This window comes from Oxyura jamaicensis, chromosome 1 (assembly GCF_011077185.1).
Source record: "Oxyura jamaicensis isolate SHBP4307 breed ruddy duck chromosome 1, BPBGC_Ojam_1.0, whole genome shotgun sequence".
Classification (NCBI taxonomy): Eukaryota; Metazoa; Chordata; class Aves; order Anseriformes; family Anatidae; genus Oxyura; species Oxyura jamaicensis.
The window spans coordinates 43,177,686-43,202,382 of NC_048893.1; the positions used below are offsets into that span (position 1 = coordinate 43,177,686).

General features: G+C 43.5%; 1 protein-coding gene across 5 annotated transcripts in view; it reads left to right on the plus strand.

Annotated features, from left to right (window-relative positions):
* The window catches only part of GRIN2B (glutamate ionotropic receptor NMDA type subunit 2B), a 216,909-nt gene that overhangs the window by 161,187 nt on the left and 31,025 nt on the right, over positions 1-24,697 (plus strand). For all 5 annotated transcript variants that reach the window (XM_035335522.1, XM_035335550.1, XM_035335531.1 and 2 more), the window contains 5 exons: positions 6,548-6,756; positions 7,063-7,234; positions 7,913-8,066; positions 9,622-9,747; positions 12,796-13,025. In XM_035335522.1, coding sequence (XP_035191413.1) covers positions 6,548-6,756; positions 7,063-7,234; positions 7,913-8,066; positions 9,622-9,747; positions 12,796-13,025 — 891 coding nt within the window. The remainder of the gene's footprint in view (positions 1-6,547; positions 6,757-7,062; positions 7,235-7,912; positions 8,067-9,621; positions 9,748-12,795; positions 13,026-24,697) is intronic.

Sequence of the window (24,697 nt, forward strand, 5' to 3'; positions counted from 1 at the left end):
GTTAAGCCACTGGACTGGAAAGGCTCATCTGGTCCCATCCCTGCCGCTCTAGGCAGGGACATTGCATAGCCCTATATAAACCAGTTGTTCTTCTTCTTGACCCCATTTTAGTTTTTTTCATTTCTCCTTTTGATTTGTTGTTCCAGAACCTCCCTCCTCTGATGGAAGGAAAACATCTTGTTTTCAAGGCATTTTTTCTCACACCCAGCTGTTCTTGTGCCAATGTTGTTTTTCTGCTTTACAAAAACCAAACCAAACCAAAAAAACCCGCAGCTTTTCTTCCTCCCTTGTGTATCTGTCCCCCCTTTATTTATACAGAGCAATCATATCCCCTCTTGGCTTTCATTTATCTAGGTTAAACAAGCGTTTTAATCTCCTCCTTCAAGGCAGGCTCTCTGTTTCCCCTAATCACTCAAGCCAAGGTTATTTTTGATAACTAGCTTTTTTGTAAGGTTCTTTGCTGCTCACCCAACTGAGTGTAAAACAGCATGACCTATTGTCTGTTGAGTAATTTTGAGGCAAAGAAAAGCGTCAGCTACCAGATCCAGAAAAAAAAAAAAAAAGACATCAGGGTGCTGCTGTTAAAATTTGCATTTGTTCTCTACCTTATCTCTGCGAAGCAAAAGCCTACTATGATGACTTGGTTCCTGATATAGTTTATATTTAATAACAGTAATGAAATCTCTATCCACCCCAAAAGCCAAACCTGTGGATCTACAGTAGTTCAATTCCAGTGGAATATCTTGCACCAGCCTTCCTAAAACTCTTTATCCCCAATTATTTTATTTATGCATGACTTATTTCTTTACAAGCTACTTCAGCATTAAGGTTCTAACAGCACCCCCAAGGTTTACCATTACTTTTATGTACCCTAATCAGCGCATACCTCCCATTGGCAGTGTCCCAGTTATAATTGTTATTTCTATGGCGTTTCAGTTATTCCTACAGTAGTCCTTTTCAGGTCCTGCCCAGTTGTTCTGGTTTTTCTATGTCCTCATTCAGGAGCTGTACGAATTGTACTGAAAAGGCTCGTCTTTCTCCCTAGACCCTACCTCTCTCCCAGAGGGGTATGCTTTTCCATCAGCTCTATTGCCAATAACACTGCTATTTTCTGCCAGCTGCCCAACATCTTACCTTTACCTTTTCTATATTTGATTTTGCCTTTTCTGTGTATTAAAATCATGTGTAAAAGTTACATAAGCTCTTTCCAGTTAACTATATTTCAGGAAAGTAAATGACAGGTAGCTTTCCATGCTTGCTATTAGAGTTCCCTCATCTAGATCTGTCAGACACATCTTTGTATGTGTATCTCCTCATTTCAATATTATTTTTGAGTCTCATGACCTTTTCCGTATTTATCCAGCCAGTGCACCCAGACATGAGAATGTACCGTTATCTCCATTTTACACTATGGGGAGTGGAGGGACAAGGGTGTTTGCAGATCAGGTCCCAGAGGTCCTTGGCAAAACAGGGAACATGCCTTCTAATCCCTGCCCAGTGCTGTTGTCTTTGTGCTTCCCCACTGCAATGAACAAAACCCTCAGCTCCTGGAAAACAAAATGTAATAAGGGAGGAAACATTGAACTTTCTGGGAAAAGCAGAAAGCATTTGAGTTCTAAGTGAGTTTGGAGTGGTCTTTTATTTCGTAAATGAGACCAAATATGTTTTGTTCCTTTTCTTGTGTCTCTTCTATACCAAGAGTGGAAGGAAGTGAGAAGATTAGTGCAAGACATGTTGCAGATAGGAGCCTGAATCAAAAAAAAAACAATCAAAGGTCTTCACTCAGACGTAGTTCTCCTAAACCCCAAATCAGAACAAAAGGCCTCTGAGTATCTCGTACGAGCAATGTATCCGAACCTCTTCTTTTTTCACACAGAATTGTGCTCTGCTGCCTAGTCCTTGAAAGCCATATTTCTGTGAGGTTTTGTTTCTGTACCTGTTGACATTAGTTGGAGGTTTCTCCAGATGCTTTTTTGTTCTGTGATCCTTCCTCAGTGTACTAGGAGATACTCAGAGGTTGGTTTCTGCCTTGGCTGCAGCAGACAGCCTTGGAGATTCATGGGAGTAGCTTGTACTTGTCTGTACTACAAATCCGAGTGAGGGCTTTGTAAATGCTTAGACTGGGTGCTGGTCATTTGGTGGTTGCTTTTGCCAATGGAACATTTAAGGTATCCACTGAAGGAGACTACCAGCTCTTGTGTTATAAACATCTTATTGACATGATAACACTGAAAAGAGCACATGCAGAAGAATACAGAAATATACTCTCCTGATATAAATTGCAGCAAGAAGATTTAGGTTAGAAATCAGGATTTTTTTTATTTTTATTTTTTTTCACCTTTTAAATAGGACAGATACTTAGACTGCCCACAGAGATCATGGGCTCTCTGTTGGTGAAAAGGACAGGTTGGACAAACATCTGTCAGAAATGCCTGTTACAAGTCTTAGCTTTTCTTGGTAGGGGAGCAAAGCTTCTGTTTAGAATTAGTTTCAGGGAGCTAACATGCTACAGCACCTTTCATTAAGGATGCGCATTAACATACTGCAGAACACTTTTATTCTGGCTGCATTATACTGTGTTTAAGGCAATTTGCCAGCCTGCTGGAAGGTTTTCGGAAGGCTCTGACTTTCTGTAGGAAATCTTACCTTTTATCTGCCATGATAGCTTATACACTTAGGCAAACCAATAGCATATATGATTAACTTTTTGTTCTGCAATAGCTTTCATTCATTTTCTTGTTTCACAAATGCGTTGGACTTCTCCCAACAGCTTGTTAATCCAAAGTAGGATCCTATATTTGAGGGTGAAAGTTAGCTGCTCCCCTCCCTCAATGCCTCCAAATGAATCCCTAAACCAAAGTGACTTCCCTTTCTTGATAAGATCAGATGTGGTACATACACAGAAGGGGGGGGTTAAGGTGAAATTCTGGCTCTTAGGAACCCTTCCCTGGCATACAGGATCATATTTGGGTTTTGGAGAACGTGATTAGAAGGTATATATATATATTTTTTTTAAGATCCCTAGCATCCTCATTTTTTGCTGATTCTGTAACCCTCCAGTACTCCTGGTGGGAGTTTGGATAACTGGGCTCTGATCAGAGAACACCCAGTGGGTCTTGAAACTGCAGGGTGACAAATGTGTAGGATGCCTGGGATGGTTTATTTTTCCTCTTTTTGCTGAGGCAAGCACTGAGCAAAACCTAAGTAATAACAGTTTACAAGCTGTTAATACCAAATACCCTGAGACTTCAGAAGTGCCTTGCTCTGCTCTGCACAGCTTGGCAGGTTATATTCTTTAAGAGCTGGCATCATTACCTGGACAAATCTGTGACATTTAATTCTGTTGTGGCTAACCTCTGTCCCCAGAGTGAATTGCTCCTTCTCTCTCATGCCAGATTATCTAGAATACAATGCACATTTTTATTTTCTTTCTCTTGCATTGTCTCTGTCCTCTGCACATGCGGCGTTTCTTATTATCTTTACTGTCCCTGTCTACATGTTGCCTAAGGCCTCTCTTTAACTACATGTATACACATTTGATCCTTACACGCATGAGCATCTAAAATATTCTGCCCTCTCTTAATTCATAAACCTTTTCTGATTTTGCTTGTTCATATCATTGACTTTTATCAATAAATGTCTGTAGATGTGTGAGTGATTATATGGCATGCCAGATTGTTCAGGTTAGCAAAGAAATATAATACTTGCACGTACTCTTGAGACAGTCTGTAGTTCATTTGAAAACGTTGGCCAGCATATTTCCTTACATCCTGTTTTTCCTCCTTCTTGGTTAATTTATAAGGAATTTATTGGGATAATAAGGAAAGGACATGTACTACTGTATTTGCAGGTGAGGTGCTCCAGCGCACAGGAGGCCATGGTAGGACTGTCATTGTTGTCCTGATTTCATAATGTTGGCCTGTGTAGTACAATGCTGTGAAATGTGCTTGGCACGCAGCCTTACAAAGTCCCCTTTCTGTCCCAGAGAACTTCTGGGTAATTACGAGTTGGGTTTGCTTATCTGATCTAATTTATCACTTAAGGTTTTATATCATGCCTATTACTGTGATATCTAAGTGCTGCTGAGATACTGCAAGATGTCTCTTTCATCAACTGCTTATTTCTATGATAAGTTAATGTTATTGAGCTGAAGTCTGGGCTGTTCTGTGCAGCATCTTAATCACTGGTCCCTCCTGAGCCCTGTGCGTGTAGTTATTCTGCTTGTCTGGTGGCCTCATTGAACGGGTTTTGGGGATTTGAACTCAGTTACTTGAAGACTAGAATCGCACTGCAGAAATCTCTGGCTCAGATGGTGATAAATTGATCTGCTCTGTCAATGAGCAGGAATGGCAGGGTTGAGCAGGCCCTGGGTGAGCATATGAGTATATGCTTTCTATTCCCTCAGAAATGCACTTTGCACATCCATGTTTAGATAGGGGTGTGAGTACAGACCATCTGCTGTGGTAGCCAATGCTACTTGCCTTTTGAGGATGGAAGAGGCCACCAGTTCCCTGGGCTCCCAGTCTGCCAACTTCTACCTGCTGCTCAAAGTATATGTAAAAATTAAAACAACATCCCCCTGCCCAATCAAGTGAAAAAAAAAAAAAAGAAGAAAAAAGAGAGAAAGGAGAAAAATAGCCATGTCCCGGTCCAAGCAGAATGATTCTGGTAGTGGGGGAAGCATTAGAGGCAAACTTTCCTTGGTGTTTTTTGGCAGCTGCTGCTTCTAAGGGTCACAGGGAGGGTAAAGCCTGCTGCCCAGCCATTTCACCCGCTTCTTACAAAGACTGCAGCCCTGCTCTCTCTGGGGTGCTGTGTTCGCACTGCAGGGATGGATGGGGAGGCTGATGTCTCTGGGTGATTTCTTCTGCCTTTCTTCTCCTTCCACCAGCCCCCAGTGTGGGTTTTTCTTTCATGGCCAGATGAAGCGGTTGTTTGTTTGTTTTGAAGGTGACAAGTGTTTTATGTGAATTCTGGCTGCTCTCAAATGCCAAACCCCAGCTGGGCTTTGAGTTTCACAGAATAACCGCTGACACCTAATGAGCCTCTAATAAGTGCTTCTCCCTCCCTTTCTGTCATTTAAATAAATAAATGACTGAAATTTGGCCGTGGTGGGAGGTGGTGTTGGATTGCAGTGGAATGAAGCTTTTCTTTTTACCCACCAAGCAGGTACACCACCAAAAAACAGTCACACAAGCCCCCCCTCCACTGCCTGTGCCCGTGAAGGTGTCTCAGCCCTGGCCTGGGGGGCTTTGTTTGAGGATTGAGAAGGAAAGTTCCTTCTCGATCCTAGTTAGTTTCTTTCCCTCCCATCTCAAGCTGCAAGCCAAGGTGCTAATTAGTGTCAGCTGTGATGGGGGGAAATGAGAACAGAGGCGAGACTTTGATAGTTCAAAGTGTAGTGGTTGTTCAGGTGTTTTCTTTTCCTGGAATCTTTGCAAGGAGCAGTCTACCATTGGCAGTGGGTATGCTACATGCATCATCTCTTTGGGAACGGAGTGGCTTTAAAGCAACTCTTACTTGTGGCAGTAGGTATAAGGTGAAGGGGTCCCCATCCCCCTTTTCTGGTCTCTGAAGGTGTGATTTCTGTTTGCTGAAGAAATGGAGAATGAAAAGGTATAAACTGGCAATATGTCATTGTGGAAAAAATAGAAAAAGTAGAAATAACAGATGCTGCTTGATTTTCATGTGTCAGAAACAGAACAATTCAATGTTTCCAGCTAACATATGCAACCAAGTCATTGTGAAAGGACAAGAGCAGGTGTTTTACTAAGCCCTTAGCTGGGGATAGTGAGAACTACTGTTAAACAAGCATCTCTGTCTATGTTTATCTCCTGTGAAGATACTCCTGAAACTGCTGAACACTTTCAGTTGAACCTATCTCCTTTGGTTGCCTGTCTCCATCACTTGGAAGAACTCAGGTCTGACTAGGACTTGGCAACTTTTTCCAGAATGAGTTATTTCTGGACAAAGGCAACTTTGGTTAAAAAGAAACAATTTGATTGATTTCACTGAAAGAAAGCAAAGACATTTTTTTTTTTTTTAAAAAATTTGTTTTGACTTTTTCAAGTGAGGTATTTCAATTTCTCTGTTTCAAAATTGCATTTTGTTTCAGTTTTTTTTTTTTTTTTAGCATATATTTCTCCTCCTTTTTACAGGAAAATTACCATTTTTATTGTGGCTAGCAGACTGAAATCAACTTTTGAGGAGACAACAAGCTACATGGTTGTTGCTTGACTGAGAAAGCTCAAAGACATCATGTCTATTTGACCAGGGTGATGGTATCCCCTTTGTCATCCACTCACTTGCCCAGAGGCTGAGACCATCAGAGAGATGAGAGACCCCCACACTCTTGCTCTCTTTCTCTCCCTCTCCCTTGGTTTGAACCCATTTCCTCAGAGCTTTCTCCCCAGAGATATCTCTGTACAACACAGCTGTGAACGTGGGTACTCCAGAGTGGTTCTCCTGCCTGGGCCTGGGGGAATGTGTTTGATACAGAGGGATGGGGCAGCTAGAAGTCTATTTTGTGTTGTGTATGTCTCCACAGGTGGGGAAATGGAAGGAAAAAAAGCTGCAGATGAAGTATTATGTGTGGCCCCGCTTTGAGCTGTACCCTGACTCTGAGGAACGCGAGGACGACCACCTGAGTATAGTGACCCTGGAAGAGGCACCGTTCGTCATTGTGGAGAATGTGGACCCCCTAAGTGGCACCTGCATGAGGAACACTGTCCCTTGCCAAAAACGCATTGTGACCGAGTATGTACCCCTGGGTTTTTCTCCTCCTATTGGGTTCTTCCTTCTCAGCAGGAAGTGGAGTCTATTGGGCCAGTACTGGCACATCCTGATAATCCTTTTTAGAAAAGTCACCTCACTTTGCTCAGCCTGGCCCACACCTGTTCATGACTGGCCCCACTGGGCAAGTCATTGCAATGTGTCTAGCACAGATATCACAAGTGAAGTTCTCCATGTTGTGTTGTGGGAGGGGGAGCACATCCTGACAGCAGAGAGGAATTAAGGGAATATTCATCAGCCTTCTAACCCATTATTGTTGTGATTGTTCAGGAACAAAACTGATGAGGAGCCAGATTACATGAAGAAATGTTGCAAGGGGTTCTGCATTGACATCCTCAAGAAAATCTCAAAGTCTGTCAAGTTCACCTATGACCTCTACTTGGTGACTAACGGCAAGCATGGGAAAAAAATCAATGGGACATGGAATGGAATGATTGGAGAGGTCAGCAGCAAAGGGAGGGCATGGTGGGCTTCATTCTTGGGCTGGGTGCTATAGATCAGGTCCAATCTCCCATCATTTATTGTGTGCCCTGCCAGGGAAAGGACAGAGGTGACTCTATAGAAATGATTGGCTTGGATTCTTTCTGGGCGCTGTGTGAATTAATCTGCTCTGACACTCTGACCATAACCACCTTTCCTGTTTGACGATTAATTATTATTCCCTATAGAGCCACAAATTTTGCCTTTATACTCAAAGAAAGAGTGTGATATCTGTGCACCAAAGAGGCTGCAACCTAGATTAAGCTTAGATCATATATAAGATGTATAAAGAATGAAATAAGACTTTGCAGTGTTAGAAGGAGGAGAAAGCAAGGACAGAAAAATGAGATAAGATGTCTTCTCGGTGGATGATGTGTTTATCCTAAGACCTCTGCGGATTTATTTTTTATACGCATACCAGCTTTGAGGGGAAGATAAATGTCTATAGATTCCCTGAAAGAAAAAGGTGTCCCGATGAAAGATTAGAAAGGGGAAATGATAGAAATAATATAGGGAATGGGATTACAGGAGTAAAAAGGACTGCATGGAGAAAAAGGAGGGTAAGAAGGGGCTTGGTTGTGGTGCTTGAGAGGGTTAGCCTTGTGTCTGTGCATGTGAACTTTTCCTTTCTTTCTTCCAGGTTGTCACCAAACGGGCCTATATGGCTGTGGGATCCCTCACGATTAATGAGGAACGTTCAGAAGTGGTGGATTTCTCTGTGCCCTTCATAGAGACAGGAATCAGCGTCATGGTGTCACGTAGCAATGGAACTGTCTCACCTTCTGCCTTCTTAGGTATTATTTTAGTCTAAAATTAAAATTCCACCCAGCGTTCATCAAAAATTAGGTGAAGGTTACTTGTGATTCTTAGCCTGAGAGTCCCTTTTTGGGAATACCTGTGAGACAGGTGTATAAAAATAAACTTTGATGTTTTAGTTCTAAATCCCAAGCAAGTGAAATCCAGGCAAATGCAAACAAGCACTGGCTAGAAGTTCCAAGGCATTTCTCAGTAATCCTAGCAAAGAACGGGCTCACTCAGGGTTGTCATCTACCCTACAGCATGTGGTATCCCAGTGACTCAACTAAGAGCATGTTCAAACAGTGTAGGCCAGAAAAAAAATTGATTCAAACCTTAGAGCTGGTATGCGACTGTACTTAGTGATAACAATTAGCAAAGAATTGCTGCGCTTTCAGAGACGTTATTTGTAAAGAGAATATTAACATGATTCTCCCTTGACAAAACAACTGGAGGAAGTTAGAGATCTAAGAGAGCTTTTGAAAAAGGGTTGAGCCATCAGATCTTTGCTGACACTGTGCAACCCAGTAAAATGGTTTCTGTTGCTCTTCAGTGGTGGAGGGTGGTTGGAGAATGCAGAAGTGATACTGCATTTCCCCCAGGCATCAATGCCTTCCTAGTAACTACTATTTGGCTTTACAAAATGCTTTATGATGCAGCAAACACAGTATATGAGTTATATAATTACTGTCTGCTCTCTGCCAGGAACCTGAGAACACTTACAGAAATAATTTTATATGGGCAAAGAAATTTTTTCAAACTCCTCTTGAAGAAGGAGTTTCATTACTGCTCACTCTTCAGCAATTTTTGCCTTTAGCCAAGGCAAATTGGCTTCCAATATTCCATTAACATTACTGGGGTGTGTAAAATCAACAATAAACTAAACTCCAATTTTTTAAATTAAAATTAAAATCAAGTTGCAATATTGACTATAGTTTGGACCAAAGTCCTAGGTTTCTTTGATCTGGTACAGTACCATCTTTACCTGTTCATGCTTACAGATAGTGAAAACCTGGCAAAGATCAAGCACTTTCAGAATGTGAATGCTAACATTTCTAGAATGAGCCAGTGTTCCCATTGCTAAGGGAATGGAATAGCTGAAAAACTACTGTCATTATGGCTGAACCTCAGAAATTTGGAGATGCTCTTTGGCTCAATAACATCTTGAAAGTTGGATGCTTGTTTGAAACTCTGCCAGTTCTGTTTGATTTTCCCCCCACTCTGTCCAGATGGTGCTGGAGGACTTCCTGGGAACAATCTTTTATCAATGCATTTTATTTTATCAATGCATGTCACAGCGGCTGCATGTGGTTCCAGATGGAGCCATGTGTCACAGATGTAGCTGTAAGAATGAATGCAGTCATTACAGGAAAAGGAAACAACACTTCTACTAATTCAGGACATTTCTCAGACTGGGGTTGAAGGCATCTCCATAACTTCTGTTTTTCCCAAGCCACACGCTCTCACTGGGGTGCTCTGGAGGGCAAAGGAAGGGAGGGGAGAGGTAGCTGCGCGACATTGGGCCTTTCAACATGTTTTTTTCTTCCTCTCTAGAGCCATTCAGTGCTGATGTATGGGTGATGATGTTTGTGATGCTGCTTATCATCTCTGCAGTGGCCGTCTTTGTCTTCGAGTACTTCAGCCCTGTGGGCTATAATCGGTGCCTTGCTGATGGCAGAGGTAAGGGGAGCCGCTCCTTGCCATGAACCTCTCGTTTCCAATCCCAGCTCCTTCAGCACCAGCATTTCCTTTGTATTAAATGTGATGCAGATACAGCCCGCTCTGAGCTGTGAGTTCAGACTGAAGAGGACAGGGAGGGAGGTGGAAAATGGTTCTGAAGAGAACAGATGTAGATAATAGATAATTTGCTTGGCTTGGGAGACTGAATGTGGCGTCTTTCATCTCTAAAGCACACACTAGCTTCAATTTGTTTCTCATTGAGGGGAAATGGGTGCTGGTAACTGGTGCTGGCAGTGCCTTCGGCGCTGCTCTCTCTGAGGCAATCAGCAGGCTCTCTGTTGTCAATCTGCCCTTCAGTGCTACATCTCCCCAGAAAGCAAGCAGCTCTGCCGGCCCCCCGGCATAGTGCTGTCCTCCAGAGCCCACATCTGTCAGCTGGGCACGTCCCTCCCCTGCTTGGCTCTCTGGCTTGCCAAGGCCAGCTGAGGAAGTGGGAAGCTCATTTCCCTGGGAGTGGGCAAAGAATTATCTTGTAAAGGCAGGAGGAAAGATGGAAACAAGTGAGTGACCTAACTCTGTGGTTCTGAACTTCAGAAGACAGCCCAATGAGTTAAAGAGAGGATGGAGAGACAGCCTGATAGACAGCATTTTTTGCCTTATTGGCATGAAAACAATTAGCAAGTTGAACCTGCTGTCATCTCCTTACCTTCCCCCCGTCGACAAATCAGCACTTCAAACCTTTCTGGGACTTACTGGTCCCAAAATGGGACCAATAACAGGAGAGAGTCCAGAATGATGGGAGGAATACAGTTAGTGGAAAATGTACTCATTTGCTCTGCAGTCTAGTACTTTGAGTGAATTCATACTATCAAATTAGAGGGGACTGAAAAAAAAACAAGCAAGTGTTAATAGGAATGTAGGCAGAACCACATACACAGGGAAGTGGAGAACTCTCCTATCATGGAACTGTGTAAGGCCTTCATGGCAACTACTCTTAACCATACAGATCTTTGGATACAAGTAAATACTGCTAAGCCTGTGAGTCTCCTGGGAGGTGTTAATACAGATGTGTAACTGAAAGCAGTTCTTAGTACAGGTGTGCAGCCATGCAGTTATTAAGTTAGCTCAACTGCAGCTGCAATATCAATATTTCTGAGTAATTAGGAATGGTACTGCATGATCAGGCAGGTATTATCGCTGACAGATGTAACGTGAAGATGTAGAAAGCAGCTGCAGAGACTGTAGTGCCTGTTTGGTAATGAATGCTCTTGCTAATGTTACTTTGGCTGCATTCAAGGTAGTCTGCCATGGTATAACCCTGCTCTCACACCTTGGTCTTTAAGGACACACAAGAATTTCTTTCCAAGGCAGGTGGGCATACCTTGGTCTTAGCCCCCAGTTATGTTGGTTTGTTTTTGCTGGGTCACTCAAAGTTTGAGAGCTCAGAAAGATTTGGGTCCCTGGTGTGGACTGGATACTCCCATTGCTGTCTTGGTTTGTGGTTGACAAAGTAATGTGAAAGCAGATGGGGTGATTGGTGGAGAAGGAACTTGTCAAGATTTTCTCGCGTTCCACAATTCCCACTAGTGTTTTGCAGGGCTTACACTCATGTCTTAGGGCAAGTCCACACCTTGCAGTACTGCGCCTTATATACGCACGTGGTTTAGATATCTCACTCATTTGAGTAAAGAGGAATTTAAAACTACCATTCCAGAACGTAAAAAAGGCAAGGAGTGTCAAACTATGCTTCTTATAGCAACTTTGCCTCCCTGGCATCTAGAGGCTCCAGTTTTGCCAGGTGATGATTCTACTTAGAACTTGGCGTGCAGTTCCCAGAGTGAAAAATGAGCCCCTTGAACCTTTCAGCTGCATTTAGAGTGCACACAGTTAGTGTTTTGAGATGATCCATAAGGTTCCCTGCTCAGCACTTTGGAGAGGAGCTATCAATAGACTTTCTTCCCTTTTATTTCTGCGCTGGAGCCAACTGTAACCACAGGCAGCAGCACCAGGCTGCAGCCTACCCAAGGAAGGAGGTAAAACATGGGATGCTAAACCAAGGGGTTGCAGAGCCAGGGTAGCACCACTGGTAAAGTGACAGGCACTACCTGAACTGTGCCAGAGGGCTCCAGTCCTAAGAGAATCTTCTCGGTGCCTGAAGCAGGATCCTTAGAGTAATTCCAGTTGCAGTCTCCCTGACAGCTTCTCTTGTGCTCAAGTTGAACAAATTTTGGTTTTGGTTCCCACTAATGGCAATGGTGTGTGCTGGGGATCTGAGACTGCTGAGAGTCAAACAGGATTTCACAAGGTTTCAGGCATGGTGCTTCATGAGCACACATGGCTTTTGGGATATGAGTGAGCTTCTACTCTGAAAAGTGAGTTAAGGGGAAAGTAGCAACTTTGTAAACATTATACCTGCTCTTGAAGCTGCTGATTTGCTTGAGAGAGACTGAATTATATGTCACACGTATCTTAGATGCAGCACATGGAGAGAGGGGGTTGGTTCTTCTCTATCTTGTGCATCATCAACAGACTAGGTAATGAAATGGTCTTGCAGAGGTATTTGCAGAGACTTGTTATTTCAGATAGTGCTCTTTCTTGCACCTCTCTAAGTACAGTGGTGGCCATATTTTGCACAGGTGTATACTGGGAGTTCAAGAACAACATCACCGTTGAACAGGTAGAAATGAGGTTAGAGTTTTTCTAACCAAACTCTTTCTATTGACTATACTTGAACTGATATTTAATATTTTGACTTCTACATTTTCTAATCAGGTACAAAAATTTCCTTAAATAAGGCTTCATTGGAAATCTGTGAGATACAATAAATGCAGAAGCCTGAGGACATTTAAAAAAAAATCACTGTTCAGGGTCATGCTTTGCTTAAATATAGTGTCTTGAACACAGGGGAGCACAGCTGTGGACATTCATCTCATGTGGGAAAGACACTGCTCTTAATTCTGAAGTCAAGGTGTGTATTTAAAGAGATGTGCATTCCTCTCACTTGTTTTGAGATACTTACTGGGGGATCTTGTTTCTCAATCACTCTAGAGCCAGGAGGTCCCTCTTTCACCATTGGCAAAGCTATCTGGTTGCTGTGGGGGCTGGTGTTCAACAACTCTGTGCCAGTGCAGAATCCCAAGGGTACCACTAGCAAGATCATGGTGTCAGTGTGGGCCTTCTTTGCTGTCATCTTCCTGGCCAGCTACACTGCCAATCTGGCTGCCTTCATGATCCAAGAAGAATACGTGGACCAGGTGTCTGGCTTGAGCGACAAAAAGGTAACGGATCCAAACCCGCGAAGCAGCCTTCTTCACAGAAGAGACTGCTTTACCCTTTCTCCTTTGCTTTTACTGGGAAAATGTCCAGGTTTTGTTGGTTGCAACGTTTCTGTAGTCCCTCATTTAAATAGCACAACTGCTCTTTGCTGGTATTCAATTGCATTTTTACACATTTGAAGTACTTCAGAAGTGAATTATGGAAACTGAACTGAACTGTGTTTACTTGAATGATCCCAAACAACACTTTGATTGGCAGCAAGAAATGAATTAATGCTGCTTTCAAAGTGACGTGTATAATGGCTGTAACCTGTTTTTTGAGGATGAAATAATTTGTCTGTGTGGGAACTGTGACCATTAGGCTAGCAAATATGATCAGTTAGTTTATTCTGGGGACAAGTTCTGCCCATGGGGGTAAATCAGCTCGGTTTTGATGATTTACTGTTGCTTGCATTTTAAGTCATATTGCCATTTTTCAAGGCCTTTGGAGGCTTAGCAGAAGAGATCATTCCCTGTTCAGAATGTGTTTCATTGCCTTGTTTACATGCACTGAATTTTGTTCTCGCAGAGCATTTCCTTTTGCTGGGCTTTGCACACCGAGGATTTTGAGGAGATTGCTCATGCATGCAAGGTAGCACTGTCTGGCTCATGAGGGTCTGAAGCTGTGCACACTGCTTTATTTTTGTTTTGTTGCAAGGTTACTCACAAGGAATTGAGTTCTGTGAGGCTCGATTACCCGTGCTGAATTTGTTACTCAGTCCCTGGGGCTGCTTAAGGGGTCATGTCATTGTAGGGCAACCAAATAGCAACAGGCTGCACACATCGCTATTGAGGATGGCAGCAAGAAGAGGAATGCAGGTGTCAGTTTGCTGCTGCTGGACTGGTTTTAGTTACTGTCTCTTGAGTCCCCCATGACAGTCTAGAAATAAATTGTGGCCAGGCCCCCTGTATATACCGTGCCCTGTGCAGCAGGATGGAAATTCTGTAATGGATTCATTTTTAGGAGATTTTTTTTTCATTTTTCCCCTTTTTTTTCCTGGAATGAAATATGACACAGAATAATACAATCCATGCAAAAGTGCTCCTGTTATTTGTTTTAATTCCAACCTCAATTTGTTCCACAGTGTTCCACAATTGCAGTGTGCTCTGTTGGGGGGGGGGGCGGAGGGGAGTGAGAAGGAGGATGTTTTTCTGACGGGCAGAGGTTGTAGCAGAGATGCCTGAGAAGCTGTGGACTCCCTCAGACTGAAAGACACTGTTCAAAACCAGCCAGCCCTACCAGAGTTAACATTAGTTTGTCATCATTAGATTTTCAACTGTTTGAGCTAAATGAGGTAGTTCATACCTGTGATCTATTGTTTCAGGCTGTGCCTAGGCTCATGGAGAGAGCTATGCTTTCATCCCCATGTTTTTCAAAATACTTTCCATACCTGCAGAGATATGTGTGTGAAATACCAATTGAAAGTGGTAACTCCTGGAGCTTCATAGAGGCTTTGGATATAGGTCTCTAGTTCTATTTTGGTCAATATCACTGTAAGGTTGCCTGTGTGTATTGGATTGAGGTCATTTTCTTCTGCTTTTTTTTTCAGTTACGTACCTCTGTTTGCTTTCGCTTACCTAAAACACGTGCTGGGTTTCTTGGGGAAGAAAAAGGCCACAGCACATACTCAGATGGTTGTGATGTGCCTCAAACACAGCTGCTAGTGCAAGTGCAACATAGGGGTAAAATTATGATCTACCACAGCATCTGGAGCCAGATGAAAATTTGCTGGTGAAAACTGAAGGCCAACTGCTGCCTCTGGAGAATAAAGACAGGTCTTTAGGCTGAGTGAGAAAGGCTTGATCTGCTGGGCTCTTGGATTTCCTCTCTGTACATGCAGAGGAGCCTTGCAGAATTTGAGAGCAGCCATTCAGGTATCCATTGCCTTGCTTCAGGATGCCCTAGTTGGGAAATTCACCTTTCTGAATCTCCTCTCTTTCGCTGTTTCAAAGCTTGCACACTGCTTGCAACCCCCTCAATGCACATACCCCAGAGATGGAGGTGTATTTTGCTCTTCCTCCCTTTTCCTGCCAGTTTAAATTAGCTGCTTCAGACTTTCAAAGGTCTCCTTGGGTGCTGTGGACCTTGCCCAGGAAGAGCATCTCCAAGAGGTGCCTACAGCTATTGACCTGCTGCTTCCCCACAAGAGCAGGCTGAAATGCTTCAGCCATCTAAGAACTGGGAAGGTGTCTTGGCTGTGTCCCAGCATTTCCTTCCTAGTGCAAGACAGGGGCTAACATGAAGCCCCTGCTGTGCTGTGGGGATGCTTGAGCAGACCTGTCCGAGCTGGGCTAGAGCAGAGACCTCTGTACCAGGGTGGCAGGTTGGACGGAGGGTGGCTGGAGACTTGCTGTGCTGAGCTTCATGACCTCTGCTACTCTTCTCCCCTAGCCCTGAGGATGCACCCTGGTGATGCTCACCCTGCTCAGTGCCACCCGTTTGTGCTCAGCTGCCAAAAATTGATGCCAGAGCTGACCCAGGAACCCACGTTCCCCCACATTAACCCTTGCAGCTGCTAAATAACATGTCAAACTGTGCCCCTTAAAGGCAGCACAGGCGTGGGCAGGTTCAGGGAGGAGAAACTTGCTCCTCCTGGACAGCAGTGCTGGCCCTGCGTGTCCTGCAAGCGAAGAGCCATGCGCTCCTGGCTTGCCCTCCTCCTGCACCAATGCCAAGCCATCACCTGTCACCTCCTCCAGGCCACCTTGTGCAGCGGCTTGGCTAGATGTGGTCCTGGCTGCATCTGTCTGGGGGCTGCCATGGCCACCACCCCCTGTGAAAGTCTGGCCAGCAAGGTGGCCTGTCACAGGGTACCGCGGCCAGCTCCCAGGTCTGGATCTTGTCTGACTGTAATCAGGAGATGTAACCCAATTTCCTATAACCGGAGAGCTTCAGACACATTAGAGAAACAAGTGCCTGCGGTATTTCGGTCTAACGAAGGCAATAAATACAGGAAAGATTACATAAAATGAGCTAATGTGTGAAATAATCTAATAGCTGTACATAATTTCCATTCGTATACAGTAGTAATAGACTAAAAGCAAATGTGGACAGCCGGCAGGACATTTAAATAAAATAATTTAGAATGCAGTAGGTTAATAATAATAATAACAACAAAAAAGTAACCATGCCTCCAAATTAGTTGAAAATGCCAAAGAAGCTAATCAAGTATCAAAATGGTAATTTTGTAATTGACATAAAAAGGAAAGAAATGGATTTCTGTATGCCTGCAAATTAAGACAGATTGTTGGAATTTCACATGTATTTGACTTATTTGCTTTTTAAGAAGTTAATGAAATGTTGAGACAATGGGACTGTTTCTAGGCAGCATAGGTCAGCTGATTTTTTTGAATGGATACCTTTTATTTCAAAAAAAAAATAAGCTTTGGAGTTTAAACTGGCCAAATTTTATTACTGAAAAAAATATTGGGAGCGTGCAAGAAGGCAGAGAGAAATTCTGATATTTGCCAAAGCAGATCATTTTAGTATACTTTTAACAAAATATTTTGTTTGATATTTCTGATGTGTATTTTTTACTTATTTATTTTCTAAAGGCACTAATCATAAAATTGACCTACATTTAAGAAAAAGGAAACAAAAAAGATTTTTCTGTAATGAAGGAAAGGGATGGAAAGAGATAACGGAAAGACAAAGAAACACAGTATTCTGAGGCGAATTAAGCATTTCAGGTTGATACAAAGCAAAAATCTCGCTGAAGAAACTGCAAAAATGAATCTGCTTTATTCCTGCATTAATAGATGCTTGGCCATGAAACTGAAAAATGAATTATTTCCCACATTGTACTCTGCGGCACATTAAATGTAAATTATACAAGGATCCTAGATATCCAGAACACTTAAGCATGTGCTTAACTTTGCGCTCATGAGTGGTGATATTAAAGTCAATGGGCTATTATTCACATGATTGAAGTTAAATGCCTTTCTGAGCTTGCAGCTTTTGTACAAAAAATACCTGCTCTGGAGAAGGCTAGGAGAAACGCAGAGCAGATATAGCTGCCAGCTAGAAATTTTTCCAAAGAGACCATAAGTGGGGCTCGGTCTTCAACCCAGAAAGGTGCGTCAGAGGGAAGACTATCTAAGTGTATGGCTTGGAGGCAGCACAAATCTTCCACAGAATTACACATTTACTGTCTATGGACAGTTGTGGTACTTTCACAGGTTTCTGCATGACACAAAGGAAATTTTATGTGGCAATGTCCAAAAGCAGAAAATATGTAATCCTCTCAATAGTAGTATAATTTTTACTGTCAGGAAACCTCTGTGGAAGTTACAAATTAGCTAGAAACAAGTAAAACCATGCCATTTGCAGTGGAGACCATGCCCAGTCTCTCTTTTGTGATAAATCAGAACCTTTCTTCAAAATCCATAGAGTCCTAGCCTGAGACACATCCTACTTGGCCAAAAAAATAAAGAAATAGTGTCCCCAAACCTTACACCATAAAGTTGAATTTCTTTCCACGGTGCTTCTCTGGGGGTGACATTTTCCTGTAAATAAGTTGAACTTCATTCAGTCTTTTGTATGACCTTTATATATAACATTAGCAGTACCGACTAGTGGTAGATAGGACAAATGTTGGTTCATAGTGAAGTGCAAAAATTCAGGCCTCTGAAATTCTCAGATTTTTTGTCTTAAAATCTGATGATTTCTCTGTATCTATTTGTAAATCATCATATAAAAATAGTAAATAGTGCAGTATATGCAGCTTAATTGCATAGTATTCTAAAATCTCCAAAGTAATAAATAAGTACACTTTATCATGTTAGTAATACATCTTTCTAACCAGTGACTTACATTTACTGTGTACATAAATATGCACACAGATAATCTTTTATAATTGTAGAAGGGTCTATTTATCATAGATTTAATCATCCTTCATTCTTCAGCTTGTCATAATCTTTGTGTTTTTTTGAAATCCTTTCAACAAACCTCCATGTCCAGTTTTATGGCTATAAATCTATAAATGTTTAAAGTCAGTGTGGTTTCAAGTGTGTGCTCTCCCCCACCCCCCACCCCCTTCAGTTCTACTTTCTTTTTTCATGTCACTCCCCCTCCATTTAAGCTCAGTGCTGTGTAGTGCTGTATTGAGCAGCAAGGAGGCTGCAATATGCTTTGGCTCAGCCTCTCAGGCTACTCTCTTTTTTGTTGATCCGGAGGGATTTAGCAGCAGTAAAAACTTGTAATGGGACTCTTCAGGATTAGTGGCAGTTTAAATGCAATCGGGAACATGAACAGGTAGAATGCAAGGGGAGGAGATACACAAAGCAAGACCATAGGCAGAGTCTGCCCTTGCTGGAAAGGCAGGAACGCAGCACAGCCCTGCTGGCTTTGCCCATGGTGCAGGTGGAGGCTGCTGGAGGAGGCAGGTCAGTTACATAGCCACAGAGCATTCCTTAGCTTCCAGCTTTTTCATTCCTCCTGGCGTTTCCTGAGCCTCAGCCACGGCCAGCCCTAACTTTTCATCTTTCTTCTCACTGCCTCTTGCAGCTTGCCCTTTGGAGGTGCTGGGCAAACTTGGTTGCTTCTGTGCTAATTGCTTGGCAGCCTGGAAAATGTTGTCTTCGGAGAGTTGTGTAACGGGAGGGGGGAGGGAAGCAAAGGATTGTCCTGCTTCTTGCATTGGTGTAAGTCAGCAGAGAATGAGGCAATGAATATTTTTATTTATTATTTATACAGTGCCATAAATGTACTTGGCACTCTGCAGTCAAATAAAAGATAATGGCCCTGACGCCAGGATTTGGCAGCCTGAGAGGTGAGAGCTGGCCTTCTTCGTCTGAATGATCAGGGATGAAATCCTTGTGGGAAAGGGATGGAAGGATGAGATCTACAGGATTTAAAAACAAACAAACAAACAAAAACAACAACAACAACAAAAAACAGCTTGCTGCAAATTTAATTGTTTAAGTCTAGCAACAAGTTGCCAAAGCAGGTTGGCTACTATCTGTGCTTGAAAGATATGAGGCTCTGACCTGCCTTGCTTAATAAAGATGGCTGAAAAACAGAGTTCCTCCCTCCCCCACCAAACTACATCATCTGAATTTCTCAGAGAGTTTCATAATTTGTTAACCAGCTGTCTCATGTGCAAACAAAGCAGATTTCAAATTCCTCTGTACTTAGCTGCCACCTCTCCTCTCAAGGTCTTTTTCATCAGTCAATTTTCTCCCTCAGAATGAACATGTACGCTTCCAACAGTATTAACATAAGCGTGCTAACCAGCATCTTTCTGCCTCACTAATTTCTGTTTTGTGCTTGCCTGAGATTATTCAGAATGTGCCTTTTGCCCCATTGTGTTTGACTTCCAAAGAAACACTTCCAAGGATGAAATACATGGCATGATTTGATGCTGGGAGAAACAGGTTATCTCCATCTTACATACATGCAAGCAAAACTTATGTGTCCCGTATGTAATATCACATGGCCCACGTAATTGTAACAGATATGTCTGTGTCCATCTCATACCACACCTACTAGTATTGGGGCTGTGCAAGGAGCTTTCATGTCTGGCTGGTGAAGCTCAGTGATTCCACTACAGGTGCTGTTCTCTGGTCAAGCTTGAGCTACGCCTAGCAGTGTGGCTGCCATGAAGCCTATAGCCTGCCAAACGTGTCCTGAGGAAGTTTTAAAGCCTTTGTGTTATCTTTTGGGTGGAAAGACTGCACAGGCTCCACGTAATGCTCGCACACTCGGCAGTTGGGTGGTACTGTCCCAGGAGACGCCTGTTTTTCTGGCAGTGGGTGGACTCTGTCCATGTGTGAGGGTGCAATCCCTGAATGGCGGCCTAGGCCTGGGGTGTCCGTAAGGCCTGGGCCAGCAGAAGGGCTGTGTGGTCCCAGCATGTGCATGTAGATCTGGCTGTGGAAGCTGTGGGACCCCTTAAATGCCATCTGTGAGGCGTCAGGCTGCCCTGCCTGAGGTTTGCAGTCTTCTGCTCTGTGCAGAAGCAGCACAGAGAAGGTCTGCATGGAGCAATGCAGCTTGCAAAGAGGCTGCACAGTCCTACTGTGTGCACTGCTCTGGCAATAACTGCATGTGATGGAGGCTTCTTCCACCAATTGGGTTTCTGCTTTCATCTCAATTATTTTACAAGGGCAACTATTTTTAAAGCTGCTATATTTGAACTCCTTTCTTTTGCTTTCACCTGCCCCCTCCCCCCACACCTCTGCATTGTCCCTAGTTGCTCTGTTCCCTTCCCTGACCCACACGTGTTACTGTTTCACCACCAAACATTCATAGACATTTTTCTTTTTGTGGGTCTGACCCACTCTACATCTTCCATTAGAACTGGCTTTAATCTAATTCTTTGCCAACTTTGCTGCTGTCAGCTGCAGTAACTGATAACTCCTTTCTCAGACTTATCTAGAGGAATTCATGGGTGAAAGTGCTATGCAAAATAAGAAACATCACAGGGTATTTAACAATATGATAAATGACAAAATCAAGGTCTGGGGAAGCACAAGATTTTTTTATGACCTTCCAAAACTAACTTACTGAGTTGTACTGGATTTGATGCTGTTTGTTCCTTTATTTTTTTATTTTTATTTTTAAAATCAAGCGGTGTTGTTTGACTGGTGAAGACAAGAAACAGATTTTGCCACTACAGTCTTAGGGCTGGTTTCTGCTTTGGGGGCTGACAATCAGGAAGAGCTGATGAGGCCACTGGATTCTGACCTGTAAGGAGTCTCAGCCACTGCTGAGGAGGTGGAGAGTCATATTGTGAGGGAATGTAGAAGACAAGAAGAAATTGGAGCTAGGAAAAAAGGAAGGTCTGAAAATTTGTAGTCACTTGGAAGTGGCTGTGAGTTTCACGTTGGGACTTAAAAAAATGTCAGTAATGTCAAAGCTTGGCGACTGTGCAAAGGAGAGAAGGATGCTTTAGGAGTGAAGCTTGAGAAACATCTGTACAGGAGATTCATGAGTAATAGAAGAAAGAGCAGCACAGTCTCTTTAGTCTGCTGTCCTCACAGATTATTGTACCAGTGCTGTGATTTAGGTTTGAAGTATGTTTTTTTTGTTGTTTGTTTGTTTGTTTGTTTTGCCTATGCTGTTGTGCTGGCACACTCCTAGCTGGGATGCTGTTGTAGCAATATAAGAGTGCCCTGAACCAACATACCAATAGAGCAGCCAGCTGGGAATCTGTAGAGCACTTCCTCTACCAGCATAGGTGATGGGACACAATTAGGTGGAAGTGCCTATGTGCATGGTCAAGCTGGATGATGAAAAGAATACAGGAAAAGCCCTGCAGATGGTGCTGGCAGTGATGACTGACATTCCAGAATCAAACTGGTCACCACCTGAATACAGATCAGGACACAGTTACAGCTCTGAAGACCTTGCAAGCTGCAGATAACAGGAGTAAAGGACTGGGTGGAAAAGGTATAATATAGAGAGGCAAAGAGGAGAGTAATAGTGAGCATTATCTCTTACTTTGCCTTTATTTCCTTGGCTTCATGTTTCTGTGAGTTTTTAAAATGTAATGTTCTTTCAGCATCTTGGAGTCCTGATCAGATTGTTCTTTGTGCAGTGTAGGTTGGGAGCATGTCCACTGACCAAAGGCAAGTCAAGGAAAGCCATACTGGATACAACCAAAGGACAGCAGCAAGAACAGATGGAGGTGTAGATAACATAGTTAAAAAAAGGCTGAGAGAACTGGGCTTCTTTATCCTCTGTGTGAGAATATGGGGGAGAAACAGTTCAACGTTGTTCAAAAACGTAAAAGTCACCTTCAGAGAGGAAAAGACTATTTTGATTTCCCTATCCTTGTTGAAAATCACAGAAAAATAGTGTACTTAGATTGCAGCAGGAAGGCTTTAGTTCAGACACTTGGATGAACTTCCCAATAGCAAAGCTGGGGTAGGTTGCCAAGGGAATGGGGAGTCTCCAGTGGTGGCCATCTTCCACAGAAGGCTGGATAAAGAGCTGTCAGGAATGGTGGTGTGTAGGAGAGTTCCACCAGAGAAAAAAAGGCCAGAACAGACAACTTCTTGAGGCCAATTCCAGCTCTGTGATTTGTGACATTGTTCGTGGCATGGCTTGGACAACAACAATGACATATTTAGGGGATATGAAAAGGACAAGACTCCTCTCTTTGAGAATCATCCATTAGCTGTGAAGGGGTTCCTTTCTTGGCTGAAACAAAGGATAAAGAAACACAGCATCCTGGGCAAGATGTGCTGCTGCGGTCACAAGTAGTCTGTCAAAACATAAATGTAGGGACAGAGCTACTTTGGAGTTAGACCTGAAAACCACTGACCTAGCCTTTAATTTTTAACAGGTTCTGGTCAAACTCCTGTGCAAATATCCTGACTGGACTCTTAGGCAATGAAAAAGGTCCAATCTAACTGCAGTGACATGCAGCTGAACCACAGAAAAAGGGGACAATCAAGGATGTTTGGGCAATGCAGAGGGGTTGTGCTAAAATTATGCACTTGAGCATGGACTATGCTTTTCTAGCCTTACGTCACTAAATCTTATGTTACAGTTCACTAATAAATGCCATCTTTTTTAGAGATATTTGGCCTGTGTCACAACAGATAATCTGTTGGTTGTAAGCCTGCCAAAAGAGCGAGCAGATTGCTGCTTATAGGTGCCTGTGCAAAAGCTTGTGACTGTTGCCCTGATGGGCAAGTTCAAGAGAGTGGTGAGCATTTTGGGCTGGCTGCTACCCACATCTTTTGGCTACCTATGCTTTTGGTGGGAGAAGCTGTCCAAATGGTCCAGAGGCTAAATTTAGTTGTACAAATGCAGATGTCTAGAGCCCATAGAGGTGCACTGGAGTATCCAAAATACCCTCAGGTATCTGGCAGATCTGACGCTGGGGCTACAAGGGACCTGCTCCCAGGGTGAAATTCCCTGGGGCATTTCAAATGGCACTTACACACCTGGTCAAATGAAATGAACCCAGAGTATCTAACATGGGCTCAAGCTCTTTTGGATTTGCAGGTAACAGTGAAGCTGAACCTAGGGACCTTATTTTGGAGGGTCAGCCCTGTGGAGCTTCATGCAGTAGAAAATTTAATCTGAGGGTCTGGGCCTTACAAAGTGAAAGGAGCCACCACAGAGAAACTGTGTAGGTATAAGATATCACACACACACACTCTTACCCAGTTTTACCAGCTCGTTATGTTATGCAGCAGAGGATTATTTTTATTAAGAAGTGTAAAAGTGGATCAACAGATGAAAAAGAGCCTTTTTGCTGTAAGACCTGCTGAGTTTGGGAAACTGCATTCAGTGCTATTGGCAAACACTTTACAGTGTAAACAGGGCCTACATCAGGCAGATAAATAAGTGCAGATGCGCTTTTCTGTATGAACCATTTGGTGATAGACAATATCTTTAAAAAAAAAATCTCATCAGATTAATTGTGGCCAATTAGCTATAACCCTTTCCCCTCATTCCTGAATCCCCTCCAATCCTGGCTGCCTGAATGGGAAGAGCTCCTATCACCTGTTTCATTATGCAGATTGATATTCGAACATCTGAGAACAATGCTGCTTTCTGCACGGCACGGCTCCAAATTGCTAATGAAACGTCTCTGCCAGACAAGTCACTTAAACCCTCTCCCACTGCTGCTGCCGACAGAGCTCACGGCGAGCTGCGGGGAGGGAGCAGGAAAGGGGCTCTCCACTCGGGGCGTGCTAATAGCCCCCAGCCTGTGTGTTTATGGCTCTCCAGAGCAGTGAGATCTCTGCCCTCTGACTCTGAGGGGTTACATTCACAAAGCTGTGGCCTGATTTGGACTTAATCTTCCTTGATTTCAATTTGTTGAGTGAGGGGTTGAGGAGGTGGGAGCCTCCAGGCTCTGAACATTGTCGCTGCCTGACCCAGAGCTGCCTTCAGTCTTGTCCCTCAGGCATGCTTGGTTTCTGCTTCCCAGCCCCAGGTCAGATGAGGCAAGGACCCATCTGTAGCATCCACCTCCCACCTAAATTTAATGTGAAGCCAACTGTCTAAGGGATCTTCTCTCACAGGTGAGAGGCTGTCACATCGCCTCGTGTATGATGGGAGCATCTCATGACTGAGATCCCACGGTGAGCAAGCAGAAGGCTGCAGCTGAGGTGCATCTCCACCCGGGGCTCGGTGGGTGCAGGTCTGCAGGGGAGACTTGTGGGTTTCCCCGGGCAGTGTCCCCTTGAGGTCAGTAGGGCTGGGTGGCAGGACAGGTCCTGCTGCAGGCAGGTGTGAGGTGGGGCTTCTACAGGAGCAGACCTTGTTTGCCACTCCCTGTGATTCTCTGCAGCCAGGTTTGCTCAGCAGCCTATGTGGTTGCTTATCTTCCCTTCCCCTGGTATCACAGTATTTTTTGCAAGAGTCTCACACAGCTCCTGTTTGCAGATGCCTGGGGCACGGTAACTGTGACTTAGGGCCCTGGCAGTGGTAATGATTACATGAAATTATGTGAGAGCTCTCTCATTAATCTAATTTCTGACCATTTCTGACAATATTGGCAGTTAATTCCTTTATCAATATTTACTGAGGCCTTGAGATTACCTCTGCACAGGCTGTCTCCATATAATGGCCCCGGCATTGTGCCTCAGCTCCTGCCTCACATCTTTCAGACTCCTTTTAGATGACTGTGCCAAAGCACCCTGCTTCCTGGGGCTGACACCCTTGATCCAGA